General features: G+C 42.2%; 1 protein-coding gene across 1 annotated transcript in view; it reads right to left on the bottom strand.

Annotated features, from left to right (window-relative positions):
- Nucleotides 1-25,624, bottom strand: part of LOC121286439 (huntingtin-interacting protein 1-related protein-like) — a 173,738-nt gene extending 148,114 nt beyond the window's left edge. The window contains exon 1 of the mRNA XM_041203557.1: nucleotides 25,241-25,624. Within this exon, the coding sequence (XP_041059491.1) occupies nucleotides 25,241-25,333 (93 nt within the window). The 5' untranslated portion in view covers nucleotides 25,334-25,624. The remainder of the gene's footprint in view (nucleotides 1-25,240) is intronic.
- Between the last annotated feature and the right edge of the window lie 841 nt (nucleotides 25,625-26,465).

The following is a 26,465-nucleotide window of genomic DNA, read 5'->3' as shown; positions in this document are numbered from 1 at the left end:
GGGCAGAAGTGAGACAAGGAGCAAAAGATTGTTGCTGGGGTGGTGCAAATGGGAATAGCAAAATCACATGGTAACCAATTCAACCACAAAAAATAGTTATGATCTGAACTTGTTGAACTCAGCATTGAGTCCGGAAGGCCGTAAAGCGCCTAATGAAAAGATGGGATACGGTTCCTCAGGCCTGCACTGATTTTCATTGGAACAGTGTAGGAGGTCAAGGACAGAGAGGTATGAGTGATAGTGAAAAGGAGAATTAAAACAACAGACTACTGGAAGCGCAAGTTCATGCTTGCCAACTGAACAGAGGTGTTTCACAAAGTGGTGACCAATCTGCATTTGTTCCCCCAATGTAGAGGAGATCACAACGTGAGCAACAAATACACTATACTAACTTGAAAGGAGTTTAAATAAATCACTGTTTCATGTGAAAGGAGTGTTTGTAGCCCTGGACAGTGGGAACTGAGGTAGTGAAAGGGCAGATATTGTTTCTCCTGTGCTTGCATGGAAGGTACAAGGGAAAAGGTTGTAGGTGTGGGGGGTGATTGAGGAGTGGTCAAGGGTTGTGGAGGAAACAATCCCTTCAGGATGCTGACAGGGGAGAGAGGGAAGGTTTATTTCACAGTAACATGATGCTGGAGCTGGCAGACAATTTTCCATTACATGTGGGGGCTGGTGGGGTGGAAGGAGAGGACAAGGTGACCCTATAGTGGTTCTGGGAGGAAGGGGAAGGGGTGACAGTAGAAGTATGGGAAATGGGGCAGACACCATCGGGAGTTCTGTCAACCACAGCTGAGGATAAAGGAAGATATCGGGAGCACTGGTGTGGAAGGTGATATCATCAGACCAGAGATGCAATGAAGAAACTGGCAGAAAGCAACTGAGCCCCTATAAGAATCAGGATGGGAGGAAGTGTAGTCAAGGTGGCTGTGGCAGTCAATAAACTCCTCATGGATATTGGTCAATAGCCTTTACCCAGATATGGAGATAGAAAGTCCGAGAAGGAAAGAGATGCAGATGGACTATGTGAAGGTGAAGGTAGGGTGGAAATTGGGAACAAAAATTGATGACATTTTCCAGTTCAGGATGAGAGTGAGAGAAGGGAATGACACCGATACAGCCATCAATACACTGGATAAAGAGATGTGGGGAGGGCCCTCGAGCAGGACTCTGACAAAGAATGTGCCACATATCTCTTGAAAAAGCAGGCATAGTTAGATCCATACAGGTCACTATGGCAACACCTTTTATTTGGTAAAAGTGAATGGAGTCCAGCAAGTTCTTCAATGTGACAAGTTCAGCCAGGTGGTGATGAACATGAAATGATTGGGTCTCCAATCAAGGAAAAAGCAGAGAGCCATCAGACCACCCTGGTAGTGAGGAGGGTGTAGAGGGATTGGATGTCCATGGTGTACAGGAAGACAGGGCTAGGAAACTGGAATATATTACTGTGGCAGAGAGCATCTGATATAGGTTGGAAGAGGTTAGTCCATGGGGAATAATACAGTTGAAATAGGAAAAAGTCAGTTTTGTGTGGCAAGGCTGAAATGATGGTGCACAAAGGCAGTCCTGTTGTGACCTTGGGAAGGAACTAGAAGTGAGCTATATGGAGTTGGAGGACTATGAGATTGGAGGCTGTGATGGAAGATATCCAGGGAAGATGAGGTCAGTGACAGTCATGAAAATGACAGCTTGATGTTCAGTGATGGGATCAAGATCCATGGGAAATTACGATATGGTATCACAGAGTTGGCACAATATGGCACTCAGCCTCAACAAGGTAAGGGTCGGTGCACCAAATAATAACAACTCCATCCTTGTCAGTAGATTTAAAGAAAATGTGAAATTGGACCCAAGGGCTCAGAGTGCTATAAGTTCAGAGGGAGATTAAAATGAATGAGTAGAAAAATTGAGAGTGGCAGTACCCAATGAAAAGAACTAGAAATATTTGTGTTTTATGTTGATTATCTGCCAATTTAGCTGCTTGAGAAGAGGGGAATAACCAGAGAACCATGGAGGTTTATAACACAGAAGGAGGTCTTTCACATCATCGTATCTCTTAGGGTTCTTTGCCATTACAATTGTATTGCAATTGGCTGGTTCTCTCACATTCCTGTTTGGCAAATCTGTGCAATAAAGTTGGCAGTGTCAATAAACATCACCAAAATTAGAGGGCAAGAAAAAAAGTTCATCAATTCAGTGTTTAAGAAAGAAATAAACAGGGAATCTTGCAACGGGACTGTAAATCCAAATCATTGGGATACAAGAGTATGGGTTTCAGGCCAGATTCCTTCAGCACCCACTCAATACTTATTTTATGGTTTCTTTCCATTAAAGACTTGCTAACCCAAACTTGTCACCCACTGAGCATATTTTTGCAAATTACTCTCCCCAGCAGTATTTTTATCAAAAGCTTTTAGGTGTACAGCATCATTTGATTTCTTGACCACCCCAGTCTGCCTCCAAGTTAATTTACGACACCATACTAAAAGCAGACTATGAGATTAGTTGGGCAAAATATATCCCATCTGAACTGGTGCTGCCAGGTGTTTATTACGATATTTTCATACAGACATATTTCCATTCCACTTCTATTAATTAGCTAACTATTAAGGTCAGACCAGTCAGGCCACGTTTCTCCATTTCCAATCTCTCACAATGCCCCAGTGTTCATCATAGAGTCCATCAATATACCTATTAGTAATTTGCAACACTGTCTTCTGTTTCAGAGTACCCAGAGACATAGTTGGTCAAAAGCAAAAAATTGCGGATGCTGGAAATCCAAAACAAAAATAAAAATACCTGGAAAAACTCAGCAGGTCTGGCAGCATCTGCGGAGAGGAACACAGTTAACGTTTCGAGTCCATATGACTCTTCAACAGAACTAAGTAAAAATAGAAGAGAGGTGATACATAAGCTGGTTTAAGTGGGGTGGGACAGGTAGAGCTGGATAGAGGGCCAGTGATAGGTGGAGATTGCCAAAAGATGTCATCAACAAAAGGACAAAGAGGTGTTGGAGGTGGTGATATTATCTAAGGAATGTGCTAATTAAGGATAGAAAGCAGAACCAGCAAGGCACAGATAGCCCTAGTGGGGGTAGGGTGGGGTGAAGGAATCGAAAAAAGCTAAAAGGTAGAGATAAAACAATGGATGGAAATACATTTAAAAATAATGGAAATAGGTGGGAAAAGAAAAATCTATATAAATTATTGGGAAAAAAAGGGGGGGATTGGAAAGGGGGTGAGGATGGAGGAGAGAGTTCATGATCTAAAATTGCTGAACTCACTATTCAGTCCAGAAGGCCGTAAAGTGCCTAGTCGGAAGATGAGGTGCTGTTCCTCCAGTTTGCATTGAGCTTCACTGGAACAATGCAGCAGGCCAAGGACAGACATGTGGGCATGAGAGCAGGGTGGAGTGTTGAACTGGCAAGCGACAGGGAGGTCTGGGTAATGCTTGCGGACAGACCGAAGGTGTTCTGCAAAGCGGTCACCCAGTCTGTGTTTGGTCTCTCCAATGTAGAGGAAACCAAATTGGGAGCCGGAAGGCTGCAAAGTGCCTAGTCGGAACTTGAGGTGCTGTTCCTCCAGTTTGCGTTGAGCTTCACTGGAACAATAAAGCAGGCCAAGGACGGACATGTGGGCATGAGAGCAGGGTGGAGTGTTGGAATGGCAAGCGACAGAAAGGTCTAGGTAATACTTGCGGACAGACCAAAGGTGTTCTGCAATATACTTCTGATATAGTTGGTCAATCCCAAAGGGATTTATTAGCTTTTAACCATTTGAGCACAGTTGGACCTTTGTCTTGTTAATGTCACAGTCCCAGAACAGTGGGCTGGATTTTACATGGCGGCAAAGGCCCCGTCTTCCCAGCTTTAAAGTCGGGGCGAGCCAGCTTCCGCTTGACCAAGTCACCCCTAACAAATTTTATAACCCTCGGGCCATCAATTCTGTCCCAATCTGGGAGCAAGCCCCACCTCCAAGAGCCGCCAGCCAATCAGATTGCCAGCAGCTTTCCAATACCAGCATTGCTACCAGGAGCAGTGGCCGCTGCTGGGACTGCAGCCAGTCCACCATGCCGAGGAGTCATGGAGGCTAGATTCAAAGATGAGTGAGGGGTTTCATCAGGGCCACTCTGGCAGGACCCTGTGAGGGGGCTGAAGGACCAGGTTCGGGAAGGCAGGCAGGAGGATGGGGAAGCAGAATGGCAGTATCATGGTGGGGGTGGGGTGGGGGGGGGTGGTGTGGGTGGCGGGTCATCCGTTGGGCACACAGTACCTGAACAGGACAGACCAAACCCAACTTGCAAAAATGCTGGCAAATAAAATACCAGCCGACAGCAGAATGAGGCACTTAAATTAACCATTAATTGGCCACGCAAGGGCCTCAATTGGCTCGAGGGCAAATGGGCCACCCAATGTTTCATCTACCACAGGTAAGATACCAGCAGAGCTGGGTAGGCGAAGGCCATGGCACCTGATTTTACGTACCCCCCCCCCCCCACCCAACCCCACCCCAAATGCCTGCCAATGCACTCCCTGGGGTGAATGTGGTCATGTTTGATGGTATATTGTCATTATCCTCACTGGTGCCAACACAAATGCAATATTTAGCATGTTTACTATTTCCTACTCCATCAGGATTCCTTAAGATTTGATTCCCTTTTAGGCAGCCACATGGCATTACTTTTGGGGAAAGAATTTTAGGTAGCAAATGGTTAAAAAATAAACCTTGGATGCCAAGAAGAACCAGAAAGGTATTGAGCAGAAAATTCAATGTTTTTCCTCTAACCTAATGCCATCTTATACTCAGTGCAGAGGATGCCATTTTCCTTTCTCCCTTTCCTTAACTTGGCATTTGATCCATTTCATCTCATTCATCAGTCTTGGCTCTGATGTACTCTTCCTCCACATCTGTACAATGTTTCGATAGTCCTAAACAGATCTATCCTTGAATCATGCCGGTCTACATTATTTGGGACTCACATTCAGTTTGTCAAACTAAGGTAGAGACCTTAAGGTAGAGCTCCTTCACCTCCGACGCATCTGTTCTGATGATGCCACTTTCAAAAACAGTTCCTCTGACATGTCTTCCTTCTTCCTTACCGAGGTTTTCCACCCATGGTGGTTGACAGTGCCCTCAACCGTGTCCAGCCCATCTCCCGTGCATCTGCCCTCATACATTCCTCTCCCTCCCAGAACCATGATAGGGTCCCCCTTGTCCTCACTTATCACCCCACCAGCCTCCGCGTTCAAAGGATCATCTCCGCCATTTCCGCCAACTCCAGCATGGTGCTACCACCAAACACATCTTCCCTTCAGACCCCGGCGGCTTTCCACAGGGATCGTTCCCTCTGGGACACTCTGGTCCACTCCTCCAGCACCCCCTACACCTCAACCCCCTCCCACGGCACCTTACCATGCAACTGCAGAAGGTGCAACACCTGCCCCTTTACTTCCCCCTCCTCACTGTCCAAGGGCCCGAACACTCCTTTCAAGTGAAGCAGCGCTTCACTTGCACTTTCCTCAATTTAGTCTACTGCATTCGCTGCTCCCAATGTCGTTTCCTCTACATTGGAGAAGCCAAACGCAGACTGGGTGACCGCTTTGCAGAACACCTTCGGTCTGTCCGCAAGCATGACCCAGACCTCCCTGTCGCTTGCCATTTCAACACACCACCCTACTCTCATGCCCACATGTCCATCTTTGGCCTGCTGCATTGTGCCAGTGAAGCTCAACGCAAACTGGAGGAACAGCACATCATCTTCCTAGGCACTTTACAGTCTTCCGGACTTAATACTGAGTTCAACAATTTCAGATCATGAACTCTCTCCTCCATCCCCAACCCCTTTCCAATCCCCCCTTTTCCAATAATTTATAATTTTTTACAAATATATTTTTCTTTTCCCACCTATTTTTAAATTTATTTCGATCTATTGTTTTATCTCCACCTTTTAGCCCATTTCGATCCCTTCCCCCCACCCCACCCCCACTAGGGCCATCTGCCACTAGCTTGTCCTGCTTGCTACCCTTAATGTCCCCATTAGTACATTCTTCAGATAATATCACCACCGTCAACACCCCTTTGTCCTTTTGTTTATGACATCTTTGGCAGTCTCTTCTTGGCCTCCACCCATCACTGGCCCCCTATTGAGCTCTACCGCTCCCATCCACCCCTCTCTACCAGCTTATATTTAATCTCATTTCTATATTTTTTAGTTCTGATGAAGGGTCACGCGGACTCGAAATGTCAACTGTATCCCTCTCCGCAGATGCTGTCAGACCTGCTGAGTTTTTCCAGGTATTTTTGTTTTTGTTAGAGTCCTGCACTGTTCCCCCATGTCAGGTTGAATATTGTTGTCCCATCGTCTTCATCCCCATGCAGTTCAACTACTTTTATTCCCTGAATAGTGTCCAGGTCACTCCCAAGAACCAAGTCATGGAAAGAGCCACATCTCATTCACTAGTTCAGGATGCAGCCATGAACTACAATAATAAACCCAGGCTTGCTTAGACTTGGCCTCCCAATTTACGTTGGACTGGTCAAAGTCCTCCATTCATCCTGGCTTCCTTTGCTCACTCATTATAAAGTGACAACTCATTCTCCTTATTTTGATATTCAAATCCTGAATCTTTTCTTGGCCTTTCTCAGCCAGAGAATTAGAGCTACAAAATATTTTGTGTTGTAGCCTCACGGGTGTCACTTATGTGTACGCAACCCTTTTTCGCTTTCCTGTCCACATTGAATGAGCTGTACATTTCCAGGTTTTGTCCATTCCCAGCATCCTGAGTTAGCCATGTCATTGTGATGCCTATGGCATCATAATTGCCAGGGGCCACCTTTGCTTCAGATTCCATTTACAATTCTACATAAGCTGCTATAACTGGCCTCTGATCTCTGACTTGCTAATGATCATTTCTTCTGGATGGATATGCCACAGCAGCAAAAGTGGACTTGGAATCGGTTTTCGTTCAGACAAAAGGTGTTTTATCCTTCATCACAAAATTCTAACACACTTATGAAATTTATCATTCTGTAAATGAAGTTTGGTTGACTGATGAGCAAATCAATTGGCTTTCATGACTGCTAACATTGAGTTTCCGATCTCAGTTACCTCAGCCTGGCAGATGCTGACTGGGAGCCAAGTGCTTCTCCAAAATAAAAATAGACCAATTACGCTTACACAGATGGTTGGGAAGCAACACTTTTGGGGATGTCGGAGCAGCTTTTACAGAGGAGTATAACACATGGAGATTCTAAAGAGGAGGTAAGTAAAACAAAACGCTCCTTAATGTCCTTCATTCATCAAATAACCTTAAGGTCAGGAAAGATAACGGCACGTTGATATATTTTTATTTTCTAAAAAGAATAACTGCATTTTTAAAAAGGCATGAAATGTAGATTATTCTCAAATCTATAGACTGAAATTACTCTCCTTATCACAAGAATACAAATGAAAATCAAAAAAATTCACACAATAACCACAGTCAAAATCAAAATCACCAGAGAGTGTGAATCCAATCTAGGGACTTGTTACTAATACACAAGATGGTGTTTTTAAACAGGAGGTCTATCTAGGAATTTCACATTTGAAATATAACATGCTTCTTTGAGAGATGACCATTTCCGACTGATCACTATGCGCAGAGATATGTGACATAGGAACATTAAGTAAACTACTTTGTTCTCTATTCATCACTTATTATAGCTGCTGTAAAATTGATCACTGCAAACACTTGCTAAACACCCATCAACTTTTATCAATGGTAACACCAGAACAAGCACCAGAACAACAAACAGAATAAGAGACTCAAAACACAGTTCCAGTCAAGCTATTAAAGCTGCTAAAGAGATGGAGTTACTGTCAAGTTTTAACCAAGACCATAATATTAGTCTTTAATTGTGATGATTCTAAAATTATTTCAATCTCTCAGCAACATGTTTAATTATTCATATCCACACATTACAGCTCCTGTGATGTGCAACCAATGATGTGCAGTCATAATACTTTCCTAATAACTTACCAGGCAAAGACAGCAGCTTATGTGCTACTGAGCATTACAGACTAGAACATCCCAAGATTCAGTTTTTGGTCTGTACTGAGTCAGTCACCTTAGTTGGACTGTATGTAGGCTGCTATAATTTTTCTTGGCAATGTTGGGCTATAGGGGAAAAGGTTGTTAGCAATAGTTCTGAATCTTGCTCCTTATGTCTTCAGCTGTCTAGTCCCACAACTCGAATTCCTCCCCAAACTTCTTCAATTCCCTCTCCACCTTTAAGATGCTCCTTAAACAAAACTTAATTTTTGACCAGGTTTTTGGTCACCTGCCTTTATGCAGCTCAATGTCAAAATTTTGACTGATGTTCCCATGCAGCATTTTAAGAGGTTTTACTATTATATAAAAGCAATTTTAATGCTGATATTATGGTCAGAGGAGGAGCAAATAGACTGCAATACTCAAGGACTTTACAGATGTGTAATCAGACAAAAATGGATGTCTAGACAAAGAAGCAGATATTGAGAAGAGTAACGAAAAGCTGGGTCAAAGAGACATGCTTTAAGGAGGGTCTTAAAGCAGAAGAGGGAGATGGAGATGGATGGGTTTAGGGCAGGAATTTCAGAGTGCATACCCTAGACAGGTGAAGGCATGATGGTCAAAGGTGGGTTAAAGGGATGATGGAGGATGCATAATAAGCCAAAGTAAGAGGAATATAAACTAAGCACTAAGTTTTAGAACTGGAAGAGGCTACAGAGGTAGCAAAGGACAAGGCTGTAAAGAGATTTAAAATATGAGGATGTGAATTTTACAATGGAGATGTTGGGGGAAATAGACAGCTAATGTGGACAAGCAAGAACAGGGGTGATCAGTGAATTGGACTTGACGTGGCATAGAATACAGACAGCAGAAATATGGGAGAGATGTGTTTTACTGACCACAGGGGCTGAAAATCCAGCCAGGAGAACATTGGAATGGTCATGTGTGGAGGTGATAAAGCTTTCAATGGCAAAGAACAAAAGTGGGGGCCATACAGTACAGAACAACCAGAGCGCAAATAGCAGAGCATTTAGAAATGCATAATCTAATCAGGCAGTGTCAGCATGCCTGCATGAAGGGGAAGTCATGCCTGACAAATTTATTAGAATTCTTTGAGGAGGTAACAAGCAGGATGGATAAAGGGGAACCAGTAGATGTAATATATTTGGATTTCCAAAAGGCATTCGATAAGGTACCGCACATAAGGCTACTAATAAGATAGGAGCCCATGGTGTCGGGGGTAGTATATTAGCATGGATAGAGGACTGGCTAACTAAAAGAAGACAGAGTTGGGATAAGGGAGGCATTTTCAGAATGGCAACCTGTAACTAGTGGAGTGCCACAGGGATTAGTGGGGCCACAATTATTTGCAATGTATCTTAACGACTTGGATGAGGGAAATGAATGTATCATCGCCAAATTTGTGGATGACACAAAAACAGGTGGGAAGGCAAGTGGTGAGGATAACACAAAGAGTCTACAGAGGAATATAGACAGGTTAAGTGAGTGGGCAAAAACTTGGCAGATGGAATATAATGTGGGAAAATGTGAGGTTATGCACTTTGGCAGGAATAAACAGTTCACCCAAGCGCTCTTTGAACATTTGCCATTGCCTATCCACCATCATCCCTTTAAATAACATTTCCCAATCCATCATAGCCAACTTGCGCCTCATACCATCGTAGTTTCCTTTATTAAGATTCAGGACCCTAGTCTCAGAGTCAACTACATCACTCTCCATCTTGCTGAAGAATTCTAATATGTTATGGTTGCTCATCCCCAAGAGGCCTCGCACTACTAGATTGCCAATTATTCCTTTCTCATTACACAATATCCAGTCTAGGATGGCCTGTTCTCTTGTTGGCTCCTCAACGTATTGGTCCAGAAAACCATCCTGTATACACTCCAGGAATTCTCCCTCTACAGTATTGTTACCAATTTGCCCAATCTATATGCAGATTAAAGTCACCCATAATTACAGATGTTTCTTTATTGCATGCGTCTCTAATTTCTTGTTTAGTGCCATCCCCAACATCACCACAACAGTGGTGATGTACAAGCCCCACTAACATTTTTTAACCCTTAGTGTTTCACAGCTCTACCCAAACAGATTCCACATCGTCGGAGCTAATATCTTTCCACACTATTGCGTTAATTTCCTCTTTAACCAGCAATGCAACTCCACCGCCTTTTCCTTTTTGTCTGTCCTTCCTAAATACTGAATACCCTGGATGTTCAGTTCCCATCCCTGGTCACCCTGCAGCCAAGTCTCCGTAATCCCGACTATATCACACCTGTTTACATCTATTTGCGTGGTTAATTCATCCATTTTATTGCAAATGCTCCTCGCGTTAAGGCACAAAGCCTTAAGGCTTATCTTTTGAACATTACTTGTCCCATTCCCACTATTTTTCACTGAGGCCCTATTTGATTCTTGCCCTTGATTTCTCTGCCTATCACTTTTCTTATTCCCCTTTATGTCTTTTGTTCTTGTCCTTGATTCCCACCCCCCTGACTCCTTGCATAGGTTCCCATCCCCTTGCCATTTTAGTTTAAACCCTCCTCAACCACTCTCGCAAATATTCCCCCTAGGACATCAGTCCCAGTCCTGCCCAGGTGTAACCCGTCCAGTTTGTACTGGACCCACCTCCCCCAGAACCGGTCCCAATGTTCCAGGAATCTGAAACCCTCCCACTCACACCATCTCTTCAGCCACTTATTCATCCAATATATCCTTCTATTTCTACTCTGACTAGTATGTGACACTGGTAGTAATCCTGAGATCACTACCTTTGAGGTCCTACTTTTCAACTTACTTCCTAACTCCCTATATTCTGCTTTTAGGACCTTATCCCTTTTTTTACCTATGTCGTTTGTACCAATGTGTACCATGACCACTGGCTGTTCACCCTCCCCCTTCAGAATGTCCTGTAGCTGCTCTGAGACATCCTTGACCCTAGCACCAGGGAGGCAACATACCATCCTGGAGTCTCATTTGCAGCCACAGAAACGCCTATCTATTCCCCTTAAAATTGAATCCCCTATAACTATTGCATTCCTACACGTTTTACTCCTCCCCTGTTGCTGCTTTCCCTGGCGATGCCATCCCCCTCAACAGTATCCAAAGCGGTATATCTGTTTTGCAGGGGAATAGCCACAGGAGATTCATGCACTGCCTGTCTCGTCCTCTTGCTCTGCCTGGTGGTCACCCATTCCCTTTCTGCCTGTGGACTCTAAGCCTGTGATGTGACCACCTCTCTATATGTGCTATCCACGATACTCTCCACCTTGCGGATGCTCCACAATGTCCCCAGCTGCCACTCCAGCTCCGAAACCCAGGCTTCCAGGAGCTGCAGCTAGAGACACTTCTTGTACACATGATGGCCCCAGGCACTGGAAATGTTCCGGGCTTCCCACATAGAGCAGAAGGAACACACCACGGCTTTGGGCTCTCCTGCCATGACTTACCCCTTTAAATTAAATTAAATCTTTTGAAAGATGCTTAATATCAAATAATATCAATTACTCTAGGGCCCTTCTTCCCTGCTCCTCGTTGTTACAGAATATAGTCCTTACAAATGATGAATCACAAAATAAGACCTTAAAAACTATTAGTGATAAAAGTAGGAAATACTTACCTGACTGTACTCCTGGTACTCAAAGGATCACTTCGTTCCCTCCTCACCGAACTCCCTCAGTCACCAAACTCCAACTTAAGCACTCTACTGCAACCCAAAGCATCATTCCAGTGAAGACAAAGTCAGTTTTTATACTCTCTGAACCTCATCTCTGAAAACCTGTTTATGCCAGTTATCTAGTTAACTAGTTGTAGCTGCAAGCAAAGCCTGTATAAACCCTGTTTTAAAGCTCACCTTCTTCCAACCCAAACAGCAACTTTTAGTTAATTACTAAATTAAAGAAAGACTAGACTTTAGATAGAAATTAACCCTTAAATTCCCACAGTCACCAAACTCCACTTAAGCACTCTACTGCAGCCCAAAGCAGCACTCCAGTGCAGACCTATGCAGAAGAATGAGAGGCGACCTTATTGAAACATATAAGATTCTTAGGGGGGCTGACAGGATTATAATAAGAGGTTGTTTTCCCTTGAGGGAGAGTCTAGGACCAGATGGCATAATCTCAGAGTAATAGGTCACCCATTTAAGACAGAGATGAGGAGGAATTTCTTCTCTCAGTGGGTAGTTAATTTGTGGAATTCTTTACCACAGAGGGCTATAGAGGCTGGGTCATTAGGTATATTCAAGACTGAGATAGACAGATTTTTAATCAGTAAAGGAATCAAGGGTTATGGGGAAAAGGCAGGAAAGTGGAGTTGAGGATTATCAGATCAGCCATGATCTCATTGAATGGCAGAACAGACTCGATGGGCCAAATGGCCTACTTCTGCTCCTACTTCTTATGGTCTAAAGGTTTTGCTGGGGAGAAGTGCAATAAAGATGTAGGTGAGAAAGTTGTTGAGCAAATTGATGACTGCAAAAGTATGGTAGCAATATTTTGTTTAGAAGTCTCGCCAAACGGAATTCACTTTCCACAGGCCAATGCTGTTCTGCTGCCACTGAGGGGGAGATTTGTTAGAGTTGCCAAGGGCAATTCCTCCTATAGTTTTCCCTCCCTGTGCGTGGAGCAACAACCAATCCCCACACATTTGGACAGCAAAAGGAATATGGAAATATGTGTTAGTTTGAATCTGCATCTATTTTTAAAACTACATTTCAGCTCATTAAAACTTCAGTGCACTGCCTACATCTCAATAAGCTTTGTTATAAGGAAAGCTCAACATATTTACAACAGGCTTTTATTGAAGATTTAAAGCTGGTTTTTTAATATAAATTTTGATATGATTTATGAGCTGTTTTGCCTGAATTGTGATAGAGTGTATTACAAATATAGTCAGGAAACTAGCTCTGGGGTGTCACTGTCTAACAAAGCAAGGGAGTTGAATTAACATAGATTTAAAATGACAAAATCACTGAAGCATCCTGAGTTAATGACTGCAACTCCTGTTGTTGATTCTGCTTCTTCACATTGCCTAGCCCAGTAAAGTCCGGCATGCCTGATCCCCATGAGGTTTGAAACACTCATTGTTAAAACAAAACTCACACACACACGCAAAAAAAAAGTCAACAGAAATGAACAGGGGAAAAACAAAATAAAATCCAAAACCAAAATTCTTCATAGCCATTTCAGCTAAGAAAAATAGTGCATTTGGCAACATTTGTTCTTTAAACATGTATTTGTCCCATGCAAATCCTTTACTAATCCTCCCTTCCCATTTTATCTTATTTTCTATTCTCCTTCCTTTCTACTCTCCTGAGGCAGTGGCTCTTACTGGATAATGAGCACAGTGGGAATACTAGCTGATTCCTTTTTCTGCCCCCGCCACCGCATCCCCCCCACCCCCCCCACCCCCAACAAGGAACAGCAAAACTAACTGTAATCACAGCACCACTGTCCCGATGGAGAACAGCTAACTCAAGAATCAAACCAAGAACCAAGGTTGGTTCAGTTAAGTCATACTATATCATCAGAGCAAGTCCCCTTCCCACTAACTCAATAACTGGTCTCAACTCAAAAGGAGATTTTTCACACTTCTTCCAATATAGAGAAAAAAACATTCCGTGATTGCAAATCCAAATCATAGTTTTCAAAACTATCAGAACTACAACTGATCCAACAAGACTGTTAGACACCAGTAAAGCAAAGGAATCTTACACTTGAGTATTAATTAAAAGATTTTCTGTGTACAGTATCCATTAGCTGCAGCTCCTGGAAGTCAATGACTCCTTTCTAACCAGGACAAACTCATTCCTTTTCATTTTACCACTTCACAATTCAGAATTCAGGAGCACATAAGATCCTATTCATGTGCACAATATCAATGGGTTCCCTTTATATCTTACACTTACAGCACAGACATAAATATGCATAGATGCAAGTGGGGATCCTGCAGCATAAGGCTCATCACAAAACAGAGCATGAAGTGTTCCTAATCATAACATAAGGGTGTGTGTAATATTTTTGAATTATGATTGGGACTCCATGAAGAGCCTGCCTGTTCTCAGTGACTGGGTTTGGGCACAAGCCTGTTTGTCAGCTGAGCCTTGCTGAGTTCAGCAGTCTCATTTGTACCAATTCCCACCTGTTAAGAACTAGCCTATTTCTTTAAAAGGGAATTCAACAATGATAGTTCAATTTATAATACTCCCTCGTCTACCTGGGCCTCTGCCCTGTCCCCTGCCACAACAAGCGCAAGGAGTTCATGGACTCCTTTGACCCTAAGAATGAGACAATCTGATCAACTGCCTCTGCCATGTCCTTCCCTTCCAAAGGCCCACCTGGCCAAAATTCCTTTAATGCTCTCCCTGAACTCGCATCTTTCTCGATTTTCTCTCCTATTCTTCATGACCTTTCTGAGCTCATCTTGTCCATGAGACCCACCTCCTGTTCCTTTGATCCTATTCCCACTAAACTGCTGAACATCCATCCTTCCTCCTGCCCCCATGTTAGCCGATATTGTAAGCAACTCTCTCCTTTAAATCTGCCGTCATCACCCCTCTCCACAAAGGAATCAATCTTTGACCCCCACAGCACTTGTAAACTACTGTTCCATCTCTAACCTCCCATTCCTCTCGAAAGTCCTTGAATGTGCTGGTTCTTCCAAATCAATTCCACCTTTTCCAGAACTCCATCACAGTATCACAGTATCTTTAGTGCAAAAGGAGGCCATTCAGCCCATCAAGTTAGCACTGGTTCTCTAAAAGAACATTCCACCTAGTCCCACTCCCCTGCCTATCTCCATAACCTTGCACATTCTTTCTTTTCAGGTAGCAATCCAATTCCCTTTTGAATACCTCGATCAAACCTGCCTCCACCACCCTCTCAGGAAGTTTGTTCCAAACTCCAACCGCCCTCTGGGTGAAATTTTTTTTTCTCACATCACTTTTACTCCTTTTGCCAATTATCTTGAATTTGTGCCTTCTAGTTCTTGATATTCTCTTGAGTGGGAACAGTTTCTCACTATTTGCCCTGTCTATACCCCTCAGGATCTTGAATATGTCTATCAAGTCTACCCTCAGCCTTCTTTTCTCTAAGGAAAACAGTCCCAACCTCTCCAATCTATCCTCATCGCTATAGTGCTTTATCGCTGGACCCATTCTTGTGACTCTCCTCTGTACTCTCTCCAATGCCTTCACATCCTTCCCAAAGTTTGGTGCCCAGAAGTGAACGCAGTATTCCAGATGAGGCCTAACTAGTGTCTTATACAAGTTCAAAATGACTTCCTTACTCTTGTACTCAATGCCCCTAGTAATAAAGCCTAAGATACTATATGCATTATTAAAGAGTTCTCTCACAAATGACATCCTATGTGGCCTACAAAGGTAAACTTTCCCTCCTCATCCTTCTCAACCTGTCTGCAGCCTTTGATATGATTGACCACATCATCCTGCTCCAATGCCTCTCCAGGTCATCCAGCTGGGTCAGATCGCTCTCATGTGATTCCATTTCCACCTATCTAATTACAGCCAGAGAATCACTTGCAATGGCTTCTCTTCCTGCTGCTGCATTGTTACCCATGGTGTCCCTTAAGGTCTATCCTTGGTTCCCTCCTATTTCTCATCTACATGCTGCCCCATGGTGACATCTTCTGAAGGCACAGCATTAGTTTTCACATATACAAAGATAACACCCAGCTTACCTCACCACCACCTCTCTCAATTCCTCCACTGTTGCTAAATTATCTGATATACAATACTAGGTGTGAAATTTCCTCCAATTAATTATTGCGAAGACTGAAGCCATTGTTTTCAGTACCCACTCCAAACTCTACTGACTCTATTCCTCTCCCAAACAACAGCCTGAGATTCAGACAGTCTGTTCTCATCCTCCGCGTCACATTTGGTCCTGAGATGAGCTTCCAACCTCATATTTGCACCATCACCAACACCGCCCATTTCTACCTGCGTTGCATTGCCCGACTTCACCCCCTCTCAGCTCATCTGCTTCTGAAACCCTCATCCATGCCTTTCTTACCCTAGACTTGACTATTCCAATGCACTCCCAGCTGGTCTCTCACATTCTACCGTCCATAAACTTAAAGTCATCCAAAACACTGCTACCCATGTCTTAACTTGCAGCAAGATCCATTCCCTTATCACCCCTGTGCTCGCTGATCTACATTGGCTCCCGGTGAAGCAATATCTTGATTTTAAAATGCTCATCCTTGTTCTCAAATCCCTCTATGCCCTTGTCCCTCCTTTTCTCTGTAATCTTCTCCATCCTCTCAACCCTCTGAGGATCTGCGCTCTGCCTCTCTGGCCTCTCGTGCAGCCCCATCACAATCACTTCACCACTGTAGGTCCTACCTTCAGTTGCCTAGGCCTCAAGCTCTGGAATACCCTCCCTACACCTCTCCACCTCTCTTTCCTCCTTTAAGACATTCCTTAAAGTATTTGTCTTTGCCCAAGCATGTGATCATCTGACCTATTTTCTCTTTATGTGGCTCATCGTCATACTTTGCATTATAATGCTTCTGTGAAGCACTTTGGGACGTTTCATTGCATTAAAAAGGTACTATGTAAATACAAATTATTGTACTTCTGAAGCACATTACCTTAAATTTGGGCTATCACTGCACCAGTGGCAATTATTCTAATATAACCACTTTAATCCTAAATTAGTTCAGCTTGCAACAAACATATTTCAAACACAGGGAAAAATGCATAATAGAAAGCACTATTACTGGTTAGGACAGGAAATAGCTGATCCATTCAGTTCTAAGGAAGGATTTATATCTGAATTATCAACTGTCTTTCTATGCTTTCTTGGCCGATGCTGCCTGGCCTTCTGAGTTTCTCTAGAGTTTTTGGGGTTTTTTTTCAGATCAACGAAATCCAAAATAGTGAATGCTGAATTAACTGATCCCTGCCAGAGCAATCATGGGGTCACCATTGTTGATCTCAATAATGTCTGGATTAGAGGGGGAAGAGGCAAAAAAATTAAAGAAATGAAATGGTCTGGGTGAGCATAGGATCAGGCTCAAGCTATGATATCCATCAAGGAAATAAAGTCCGACACTCATCTTGTCACTTCACACAAAGAAAGGTTACTCAGGTGAAAAACTGAAGGCACATTGCACCCACGGAACCGCACTGCAACGAGGAATCAACATGTTCAGTAAAGGGGAAGGAGAGATTTAGTATAAAAATTGGAGTGCAAAGTCTTAAAAAAATAGCCAAAGAGCATGATTATCAATAAAGAGTGTGCAAGTATTTTTAGTTATGCTTCAGAATTACTGTTCTAAACCTCAAATAATTACATGGCAAAGATAACATCAGCATAAAATTATCACTTTCCAACCCTACTTTCACTTTCTACGCATTTCTCACAGGATATTAAAGAATGAAATGTCATCCACCCACTATAGAACCATAAACCATTTCATTGTCTACATATTAGGATTGGTCAAACAGCAACATTAATTATTTGCATCTAAGTTGATTCATTGTTCCAGGAACCTCTGCAGACTTATAGCTGACAAAAGGCAGTTCTTTGAAAAGCAAATGGCACAACTTAATAACTTTTACTACATTGTTGTCCATAATTAGCAAAGGTGTGCTACACAAACAGCTGAGATCCAACAAGGTTCTACTGAATTTCACACATGATACGCCCATTACTGTAACAATATGAATGTCTAACACGCCCTTGAGATTCAAGCCCATTTCCTAAAGTGAAATGGGCATGTTGTAAACCAAAAGTCATGTTAGTAAACCCTAAAGTAAATTTGGATTTTGAAATCCATTTATATAGCAAAGGGGGCATTATTTTGTACTATCGATAGTGCAACATTGATTGATCTCTGCTTGATCAAAAGTATAGTCAGCAGAATTGACCTTAATGTCCCACAATAAGAAGAAAAAGGGAAAAACAAGTAACTGTGGACATAATCATCTTATTTCCCATAACAGTTACATTTGCACAGCACCCCCATTGTAAAAGAACACTTCAAAACCACTTCACAAGGAGGCGGGCAATGAGTAGTAAAGCAAGTAATTTTTTTATTCATTTACAAGATGTGGGCGTTGTTGGTTAGGACAGCATTTATTGCTCTTGGGAAGGTAGAGGTGAGCTGCCTTCTTGAACTGCTGCAGTCCATGTGCTTTACGTACAGCCACAGTGCTGTTAGGGAGGGAGTTCCAGGATTTCGACCCAGTGACAGTGAACGAATTTGGGGAGGAGGAGGACACACCAAGAGACAAAGTTGAAGAGATTTTTGTGAGAGGCATTTAATGCAAGGGGGAAATGTAAAGCAGTTTGAAGAAGGTGCAATATTTCTGGAAACAGAGATAAGTGATTAAAAGATCAACCTTCATTGCTGAAGCAGAAGAGTAGGTGTAAAAACAAAAAACTGCGGATGCTGGAAATCCAAAACAAAAACAAAATTACCTGGAAAAACTCAGCAGGTCTGGCAGCATTGGCGGAGAAGAAAAGAGTTGACGTTTCGAGTCCTCATGAGGTCATGAGGACTTGAAACGTCAACTCTTTTCTTCTCCGCCGATGCTGCCAGACCTGCTGAGTTTTTCCCGGTAATTCTGTTTTTGTTTCAGAAGAGTAGGGGATCTGTTTGGAGAAAATTGCTCAGATAGGGTGAAGTGGGGTGAGCAAACTGAAAGATTTAGAGGCTGATTTGCTGAGTCACAGGGAGGAGTGTGCAGAACGCTGTTGTGGAAGAGAACTCAGGGCATCAAGTCTGGATTCACAGAAGTTTGTTAAGGATAGGTGAAAGTACCAATTCTGACAAAGAAAAACATTTCAGAAAAGACACTTTTGAAGTGATAAAGTCACAATTAGGGTTTCAACATCAGTTCGGAGAGGGAAACAGAAACTTGGATCAGCAATGTTCCTGAAGTACAAGAATGCAGTATAACAAGAGACCAGACCAGGGGCAAAAAAAAGCACCTCAGTATCAAGTGAATGCTGAAACTGCCCCTCAATAGACTCAGTCCTGAGTGCTCAGCTGGGATAAATGATGGAGTGAGAGCCACAGGCATGTTGGACAACTCACAAAAGCAGAAATGGTTAGGCTTGCATTTACACTAATTTACACTATTAGTGTGCAATGTTGCACACTAAACAACTTCAAATAATATACAAATCAACTTAAACTGAAAATCTATTACAAATGTTAGAGAGAATAAATCATGGGCAACCATGCATTTTGATAAATGTCTCATATGATGCCACCAAAATGCATTTATGAAGTCATAGAAATACCTGTATATCTAAACATGGTCTCTATGTACATCATTTCCTATTAATAAAGGATGTTTTGGTCTTTCAAACAGCATTTCATAAACATATAACAGAAGCTGAGCAGGCAACTTTATGGATGATCTAACCACAGCATATTCTTCGTATAATACTGATAATGTATGGCAGTTAGTGTTCCTCTGTCCCAACCAGTCCAATGAATCCCTATATCCCTTCTGACTAATTACTTGATACATTTTTACTTCTGACTTAACCACAGAGAAGCCAACCATCTGAACGAGGCAAGAAATGTGATATATTTATATTAATATGCGACTGAGGACATTGATAAAATGTTCAGTCTTTTCTCTCACAGAGTATGGACATTGTTCCAATCTCTTGCTCCAGTAACACACTGCACAGTGTTTTTCCACTGTACATTTTCAGCTCAAATAAAGGATTTAAATTAATAATCTTAGTCCAAAAATTTTGCAGATGCTTTGTGTAATAACAAGACTGTCCTGGCATTTCCCCACCCAGATGTTATGAAAATTAGGTATTTCCATCAGGATAAAGAGGTTTCAACCGATTTCCCTTGGACTAGAGAAAGCAGTCATGAAAACTAATTTCTAATCAAGTGAAAACATACAATTGTTACAACCGGATAATGTCTTGTGGAGAAATGATAAACATTTCTATTTTTACAAGCAAATCATAACCCACTCATGAGTTTCATCAGCAGAAAGGATTATCATACCACACTGTTACCCACAAATAATCTTGATGTCTTAAGAGCTGGATGACATCAATTCAGCCTCACTCCAGACCCAGAAAGAAAGAATATGATTTTCTTTGTGTAGTTAACCTTTTGATAGAATATCAATGTCCTTAACAGGAGATAAGATTGTTAGTCTATATTGCAAACCATTAAATAATTATTTCATCAGATATCATGAGCAAAGAACAGTTTACAAAGGTTGGGTTGCATAGTCCGTAGGATTCGGATCCTTTGTTCTTGCCTGTACTCACAAGCCTAATTTATTTCAAGAATGTAGAAAACAAGGGTGAGGCTAACCCTGGAGTGTATGTACACTGTAATCAAGGAAAGGGCATGATGGTGAGGTTGGTCCTGAAACGTACCACCTACACCTGGATTGGATAATACTGAGTATTACAGGGAAGAGCATTACAACACATTATATGAAAACAAATTCAAAAATCTTCTACTTATTTGAGAGGGGTGATATATATATAGCAATTGGAGAAGTCCATTCAGCCACTTGAGCCAATTCCACATTCAATTAGATCATAGCTGATCTGTACTTCAACTCCATTTACCTGTGTTTGTTCTGTATCACTTGATACCTGACCCAACAAAAATCTATTGATCTCATTCTTTCAAATTTCAACTGACCCACATCCACAACCACTGAGATAGGTCCAAATTTCCAATATACTTCATGTGAAAAAAAATGCTTCCTAATTTCCCCCCTAAATGGCGTAACTCTACTTTTAAGATAACACACCCTTCTTCTGTATTCCCACACCAGAGGAAAGAATTTTTTCTGTATCTACCCTATTGAATACTTTCAGCATTTTAAATACCTTGACTGGACCATCCCTCAACCTTCTAAACCCAACAGAATATAAGCCAAAATCATGCTACTTGTCTTCATAATTTAACTCTTTAAGCCCAGGTATCATTCTGATGAATCTGCTTTGTACCCACTCCACGGTCAATATATTTTCCTGACTTACAGTGCTAAAGTTGAACAACCTCATTTTTTAATTTTAATTCCCAAGATGAATGCTAACATTCCAGTAGCTATGTTGATGAGATTTTGTACTCGAGCACAGCTTCGAATAGTCTGTGGACGTGGACCACTAAGTCGCTTTGTGCCTCCACATCTCCTGGTCTCTCACCATTAAGAAAAGGTACCCATTTTTCTTTCTGAAATCCGAAGTGGATAACTTCAGACTTCCTGACATTGAACTCCATCTGCCATTGTATGACCCACTTACTTAGTCTGTAACATTCCTTTGTAATTTCCTGTTCCCATCTACACGTCTTGGTCTTCTTTGTGTCATCTGTAAATTCTTATGTAGAATTCTATATTCCTTCATCCAAGTAATTAACATCAATGGTGAAAGACTGAGGCTAAACTACACAGCCATGGGGAAAACCAGCTGTCACATCCCATCAATCCGAGGACAAACATTTCCCCCCTACTCTCTGTCCCCGTCTCCCGGTCAATTACCAACTCATGCCACAAGGTTTCTCCAATTTCACACATATTTCCTAATAATATTTTGTGTGGAGCATCAACAAGTGCCTTCGCAAAGTCTACTTATACAATATCCTTAAGCACTCCCCAGGAAAAAAAAATTACATTATTCAGACATGACTGTCACCTTCACAAATCAGTGCTGACTCTTTGTGCAGATAATACTTGCTGAAGTGCTTTGCCACTCGTGTCCGATGACACAGTCGAGTAACTTCCCCACAATTGATCTTAAGCTGACAGTCTGTAGTTAGCTGGTTTATCTCACCCTCTATTAAATAATGTTCGATTGACATTTGCAATGTTCCAATGCTGAGACACAAATCCTGAATCTAGAGAGGTTTGGAAGATTACGACTAATGAACCTGCAATTTCCTCAACTATATATTTTTAATATTCTGGAGTGAAAAACATCAGGTGCTAAATCTATCTTAAGTCCCATTATTTTCTTCATTACCATTTTTTTACTTATAATAAGTCCAATAGTCACCCACCCTGAATTATTTTTAGGTTTCCTTGTACCACTGGTATTTTGTTTTCTTTCTCCACTGTGAAAATGGATAAAAAGTGATCATTTAACAAGTCTGCCATTTTCTTATTATCAGTTACAGTCTCACTTGCATCTGCCTTTAATGGGCACACACTTCCCTTTACTACACTCTTCCACATAATGTATGTATAAAAGCCTTTGCTGTCAGCTTCGATATCCCTTACCAATTTATTCATACACCCTTTTTATCCTGCCTATTGCTTTCTTTGTATCCCTACCTTGCCTTTTATAGCTGTCTGCTGGATTTCCATTTTTACTTGTATGTGCCTAGGTCTTTTAGCTTGTGTATCTTATCTTATTTGTTGACTATGGCTGTATAACTACACACTTTTAAGGATATGTATTGATTTTGTATCCTATCAAATATTTTTCTGAACATTTCCCTTTGGTTGTCTATATAGGTTCATCTATTAACAGTTCAGCCCAGTTTACTGCAGGGGTCAATTTATTTGTCATGCCATCAAAATCTGCCTTACTTAAATTTGAACCTTTGGTTTTGTGACTCTCCCTCTCAAACCCAATATTAAATTCAATTATATTTTGGTCACTTCTTGGTGGATGTTTCCTTACAGTCACATTGTTAACTAATTCTAGTTTGTTACTCAGCACCAAATTTAGTATAGTCTGTTCCCTGCAATGTTAAAATCTATAGTTTTTGTTGCTTATAAAATCATAGTACTCACACCATAAACAATAGAATTTGTTAATATTGCTTATCTGTTGTGCAAGAACTAACATTGGAGAACACAAAACGAACAATTGCTTAAGAGTGGCTTCACTTTCACTTATTTGAGGACTAAAATGATCAGTATTGAACAGATTCAAATGTCGAATCTGAGGTTAATACATGGAGAAAATAACAGGGAAATGATAGCAGGTGATGTGACAAATCATGGTTTTCATTCTATATTACCACACTAATGATCAGAGTCAAGTCCCAGCCATTAAAACGGGTCTTTGCACCATTCCCCTTCAGGCTACTGGAGAAAATAGACACTATAAAAGGTAATGCATGTTCTCCTGCATCATCATATACATTGTTTATATAATACTGGATGTCATAATAAGAGATATATTTCTCAGTCATTCTTTGTGATCTTATTTTGTGCCTTAGGACTTCAAACTAGAGCTTCCCTGATGGCCTAATGCACAAGTGTTATGTTTTTAATCTTCATGGGCTTCTTTTGTGTTCTGGAGCCTGAAAAGCCACAAATAAAAGTTTAAACTAAAGTGCCATTAGCCTGCATATATCTCAATTTGCAGATACTAAGAAATTTTGGGTGTATCCACCAATTAGGCAACAGCACAGTCGTTTCCAAACCTACAAATCCATTAAATTCAGATGGGATAAACCACAAAGATTGTACACCATAGGCATAGTGGGCAAAGATGTAGCATTAGGTTATACTGATACCAACTTTGATTCCCAATCTGTGCTATCTATCTCTTATGGCTCTTCAGCCTGACAAGTCCTCAGTTAGGACAGTGCAATGACACCAGTGCCTGGAGGACATCCAGGATCTCCTCCTGATATCCAGTGACTCTGCTGGGAAATGTGCAGCTACAGACATTGAGAAATCTCTGGTTCAGCTATGCTGTCCACAGTTGAACAGCTACTAAGTCTAGGCTCCAAAGTAAAAAAATAGGCTGTTGAGCAAGTTATTGCTGTAGGTACTTACAGATCTGTACCTTAGCAGCTTCAGGAAAGGGGGTACATAGAAAAGTGGAGAAAGTTGGCAAGAACCAACACACTAGAGGTCAGGGGGCATGTGTGAGCAGACATGTGGAAAAGGGCCATGTCTTCATTTCTGGTGATTTTATTTTGAATACAACATGGGCGGGCATATTAGGGATTCAGATTGTTAAAGCAGCTTGTTCAACATGCTTTCCCAGATTCCTTCCAACTAGCTATTTCAGGGCGACACGGTCTGCAGAAATGTTTGTGTTTCTCTTTAAATCACGATCTAACATTACATAGAATAGATTTGCCCTTGACATTTGAGAGTCTGTTGTAATAGTTTAGAATGTTCCTTTAAACCTCTTCATACTGAGTGTTCTTTACAGCTCGAATATTAAACCAGTACCAAGTCCAAGCCCAAGTAACTTTTTCAATTTGTCAGTCCAAGTTTTTTGGCTATCATTCTTGTCCCCATTTTAAAATATATCAGCAGCGTGCCTCGTGCACCGGCTGTTAATGTTACTCTTACTATGCAGACACAAGCTAGCATTGGATATGCCACTTTTACAGGTAAAGGTGGACAAAGCTAGATTAATATTTTAAATAAATAGGGTGCCTGGTAATAAGTCACAACGTCGGTCGGCAAATCGGAGATGTCCTCCGAAAATTGCTCATTGCTGAACTGAATTCCGTCCCAATTAAGCGACATATTACACAAAATAAGCGAAGGCCCATGAGGCTGTGGAGATGAAAGGAAAGGGCAGCATTTCGAGTGAATCCTTCCCACTCGCTCGCCCTCTTTCTCCGTTTGTAGCTGACCATTTTACAGAAAGGAAAATGGACAAGACCTTGAGAGCAGCTGCTTTCACCTTCATTCAAAGGTGACTCGAATCCAGGCCCCTCCAAAAAAAGGAACCATTCTGGGAACTTCGCACAGGTCAATATTTGCAGCTGATAAAAAAGTGTAAATACAGAGAGATTTGGGGGGGGAGGGGGGTGGAGGAGAAGCTCTCTCGCCATGTTCGAAGGTTTACGGAAACCGGTCAAAATAAACAGGTCGCGGGAATCTGGTTCAGTCGCAGCTTCGTGTCACTTTTAACCGATTGGGTCTCATTTCCGATCAGGAAACACTGTTTGGACAGCTCGAATTTCACAGCAGTTTGGAGCCAACACACAATCCACCTCAAAAGAAAATGAAATCAGTTGCTACCTGGGTTGTTAACAAGATCCCGGACTTCCTGCAAAGCGCCCTGGTTAACCCAGCTTTAAATGATCAAAGTAAAAACAAAAAAAGAGGGGGGGAGGGTTTAAAGAAGAGAGTAAAATAATTAAAAGGATTTTTTTTAAAAATACATAAAACACAAAGCTGACTATATGCAGTGAATGCTGGGTTTACAGTGTCGATAGCAGAAATGTGTCTTGTATTTTACCTGCTGCCTGTCAAACTGCTCTCTCTCTGCCTCCAAACTGTGCACAGAGCGGCGGTGCAGCACCTTGGCTGGTACCTGTCTGATCGTGTTCATTCTGAACTGTCCAGACAGTGGGAGAGGGGGCGGAGTGGGGGGGAAGGGGGAGGAGGGGAACGGGGGAGCTCCCCGCAATCCGCTGGAGCGGCCGCCGCGCTGATCCTGAATGAATGGGCAGCTCCCGTGCTTCAATCCCGATCCCGATCCTGCTCCTGGTCCCGATTCCGATGGTGTCCGGACTCAGCAACAACTCACTGGCAGCAGCAGCAGCAGATGCCTACATGCATGCTGGGAAAGGCTGACTGCCAGCCCAGCTCTGCCAAGTACACCCAGCCTCCTCCTCCTGCTGCAGAGTGGAACAGGGCAGCCGGCTTTTAAACAACGCACCCACAGAACGGGATGCAAACTACGGGGAGCGGGGGCCGCTGTTGCTTCTGAAATGCATTCAACATTCCCTTTGTGTGATTAAACGTTAAAGAGCAACTTTTGAACAATCGCCCATTTCTGTTTGATCCCCCATATTAATCAATGAGGAATTAGGGAGCCGTGTAGGGAAACTGTTGTGTTTGGGTCTTTACAGTTTGGTCTCCCAACCAGCGGCAAACAGGTTGAAGGTCCCAGCCCGATCGGCTTTGTATACACTCATCTCATCCGTAGAGGGAAGTGGATGGGTTAAAATGTTCTTCAGCACCCAATGTTGTGAGCGGGAGAAGTAGCGTCTGCTTGCTGCTACTGTCTAAGGGTGCCGATTGCTGTAAGTGTGCTGTGGTGCAGGCCTTATGTATGATGAGGACATAGGCCATTTTAACGACCCAGTCACAAAGTGAAATGAAAATGTGACTCCTTAACATCTGTTGCCATGAAGGCCAAGGGTGTTATTCTAAAATAACATTTCGCTGTGATGCCCCATGCATCAAATAGCACGCAAATACTCATTGTTGGATCTCAGACAAGATTTTTTCATTCGTTCATGGGATGTGGGCATCACTGACTAGGCCAGTATTAATTGCTCTTGAGAAGGTGGTGGTGAGCTGCTTTCTTGAACCGCTGCAGTCCATGAGGTGTAGGTACACCCACAGTGCTGTTTAGGGAGGGAGTTCCAGGATTTTGACCCAGTGACAGTGAAGGAACGGTGATATATTTCCAAGTCAGGATAGTGAATGATTTGGACAGGAACTTGCAGGTAGTG

The sequence above is a fragment of the Carcharodon carcharias genome, chromosome 13 (genome assembly GCF_017639515.1).
Source record: "Carcharodon carcharias isolate sCarCar2 chromosome 13, sCarCar2.pri, whole genome shotgun sequence".
Lineage (NCBI taxonomy): Eukaryota > Metazoa > Chordata > Chondrichthyes > Lamniformes > Lamnidae > Carcharodon > Carcharodon carcharias.
The sequence above is the reverse complement of the archived record's forward strand: the minus strand, read 5'-3'. Positions and strand labels throughout refer to the sequence as shown.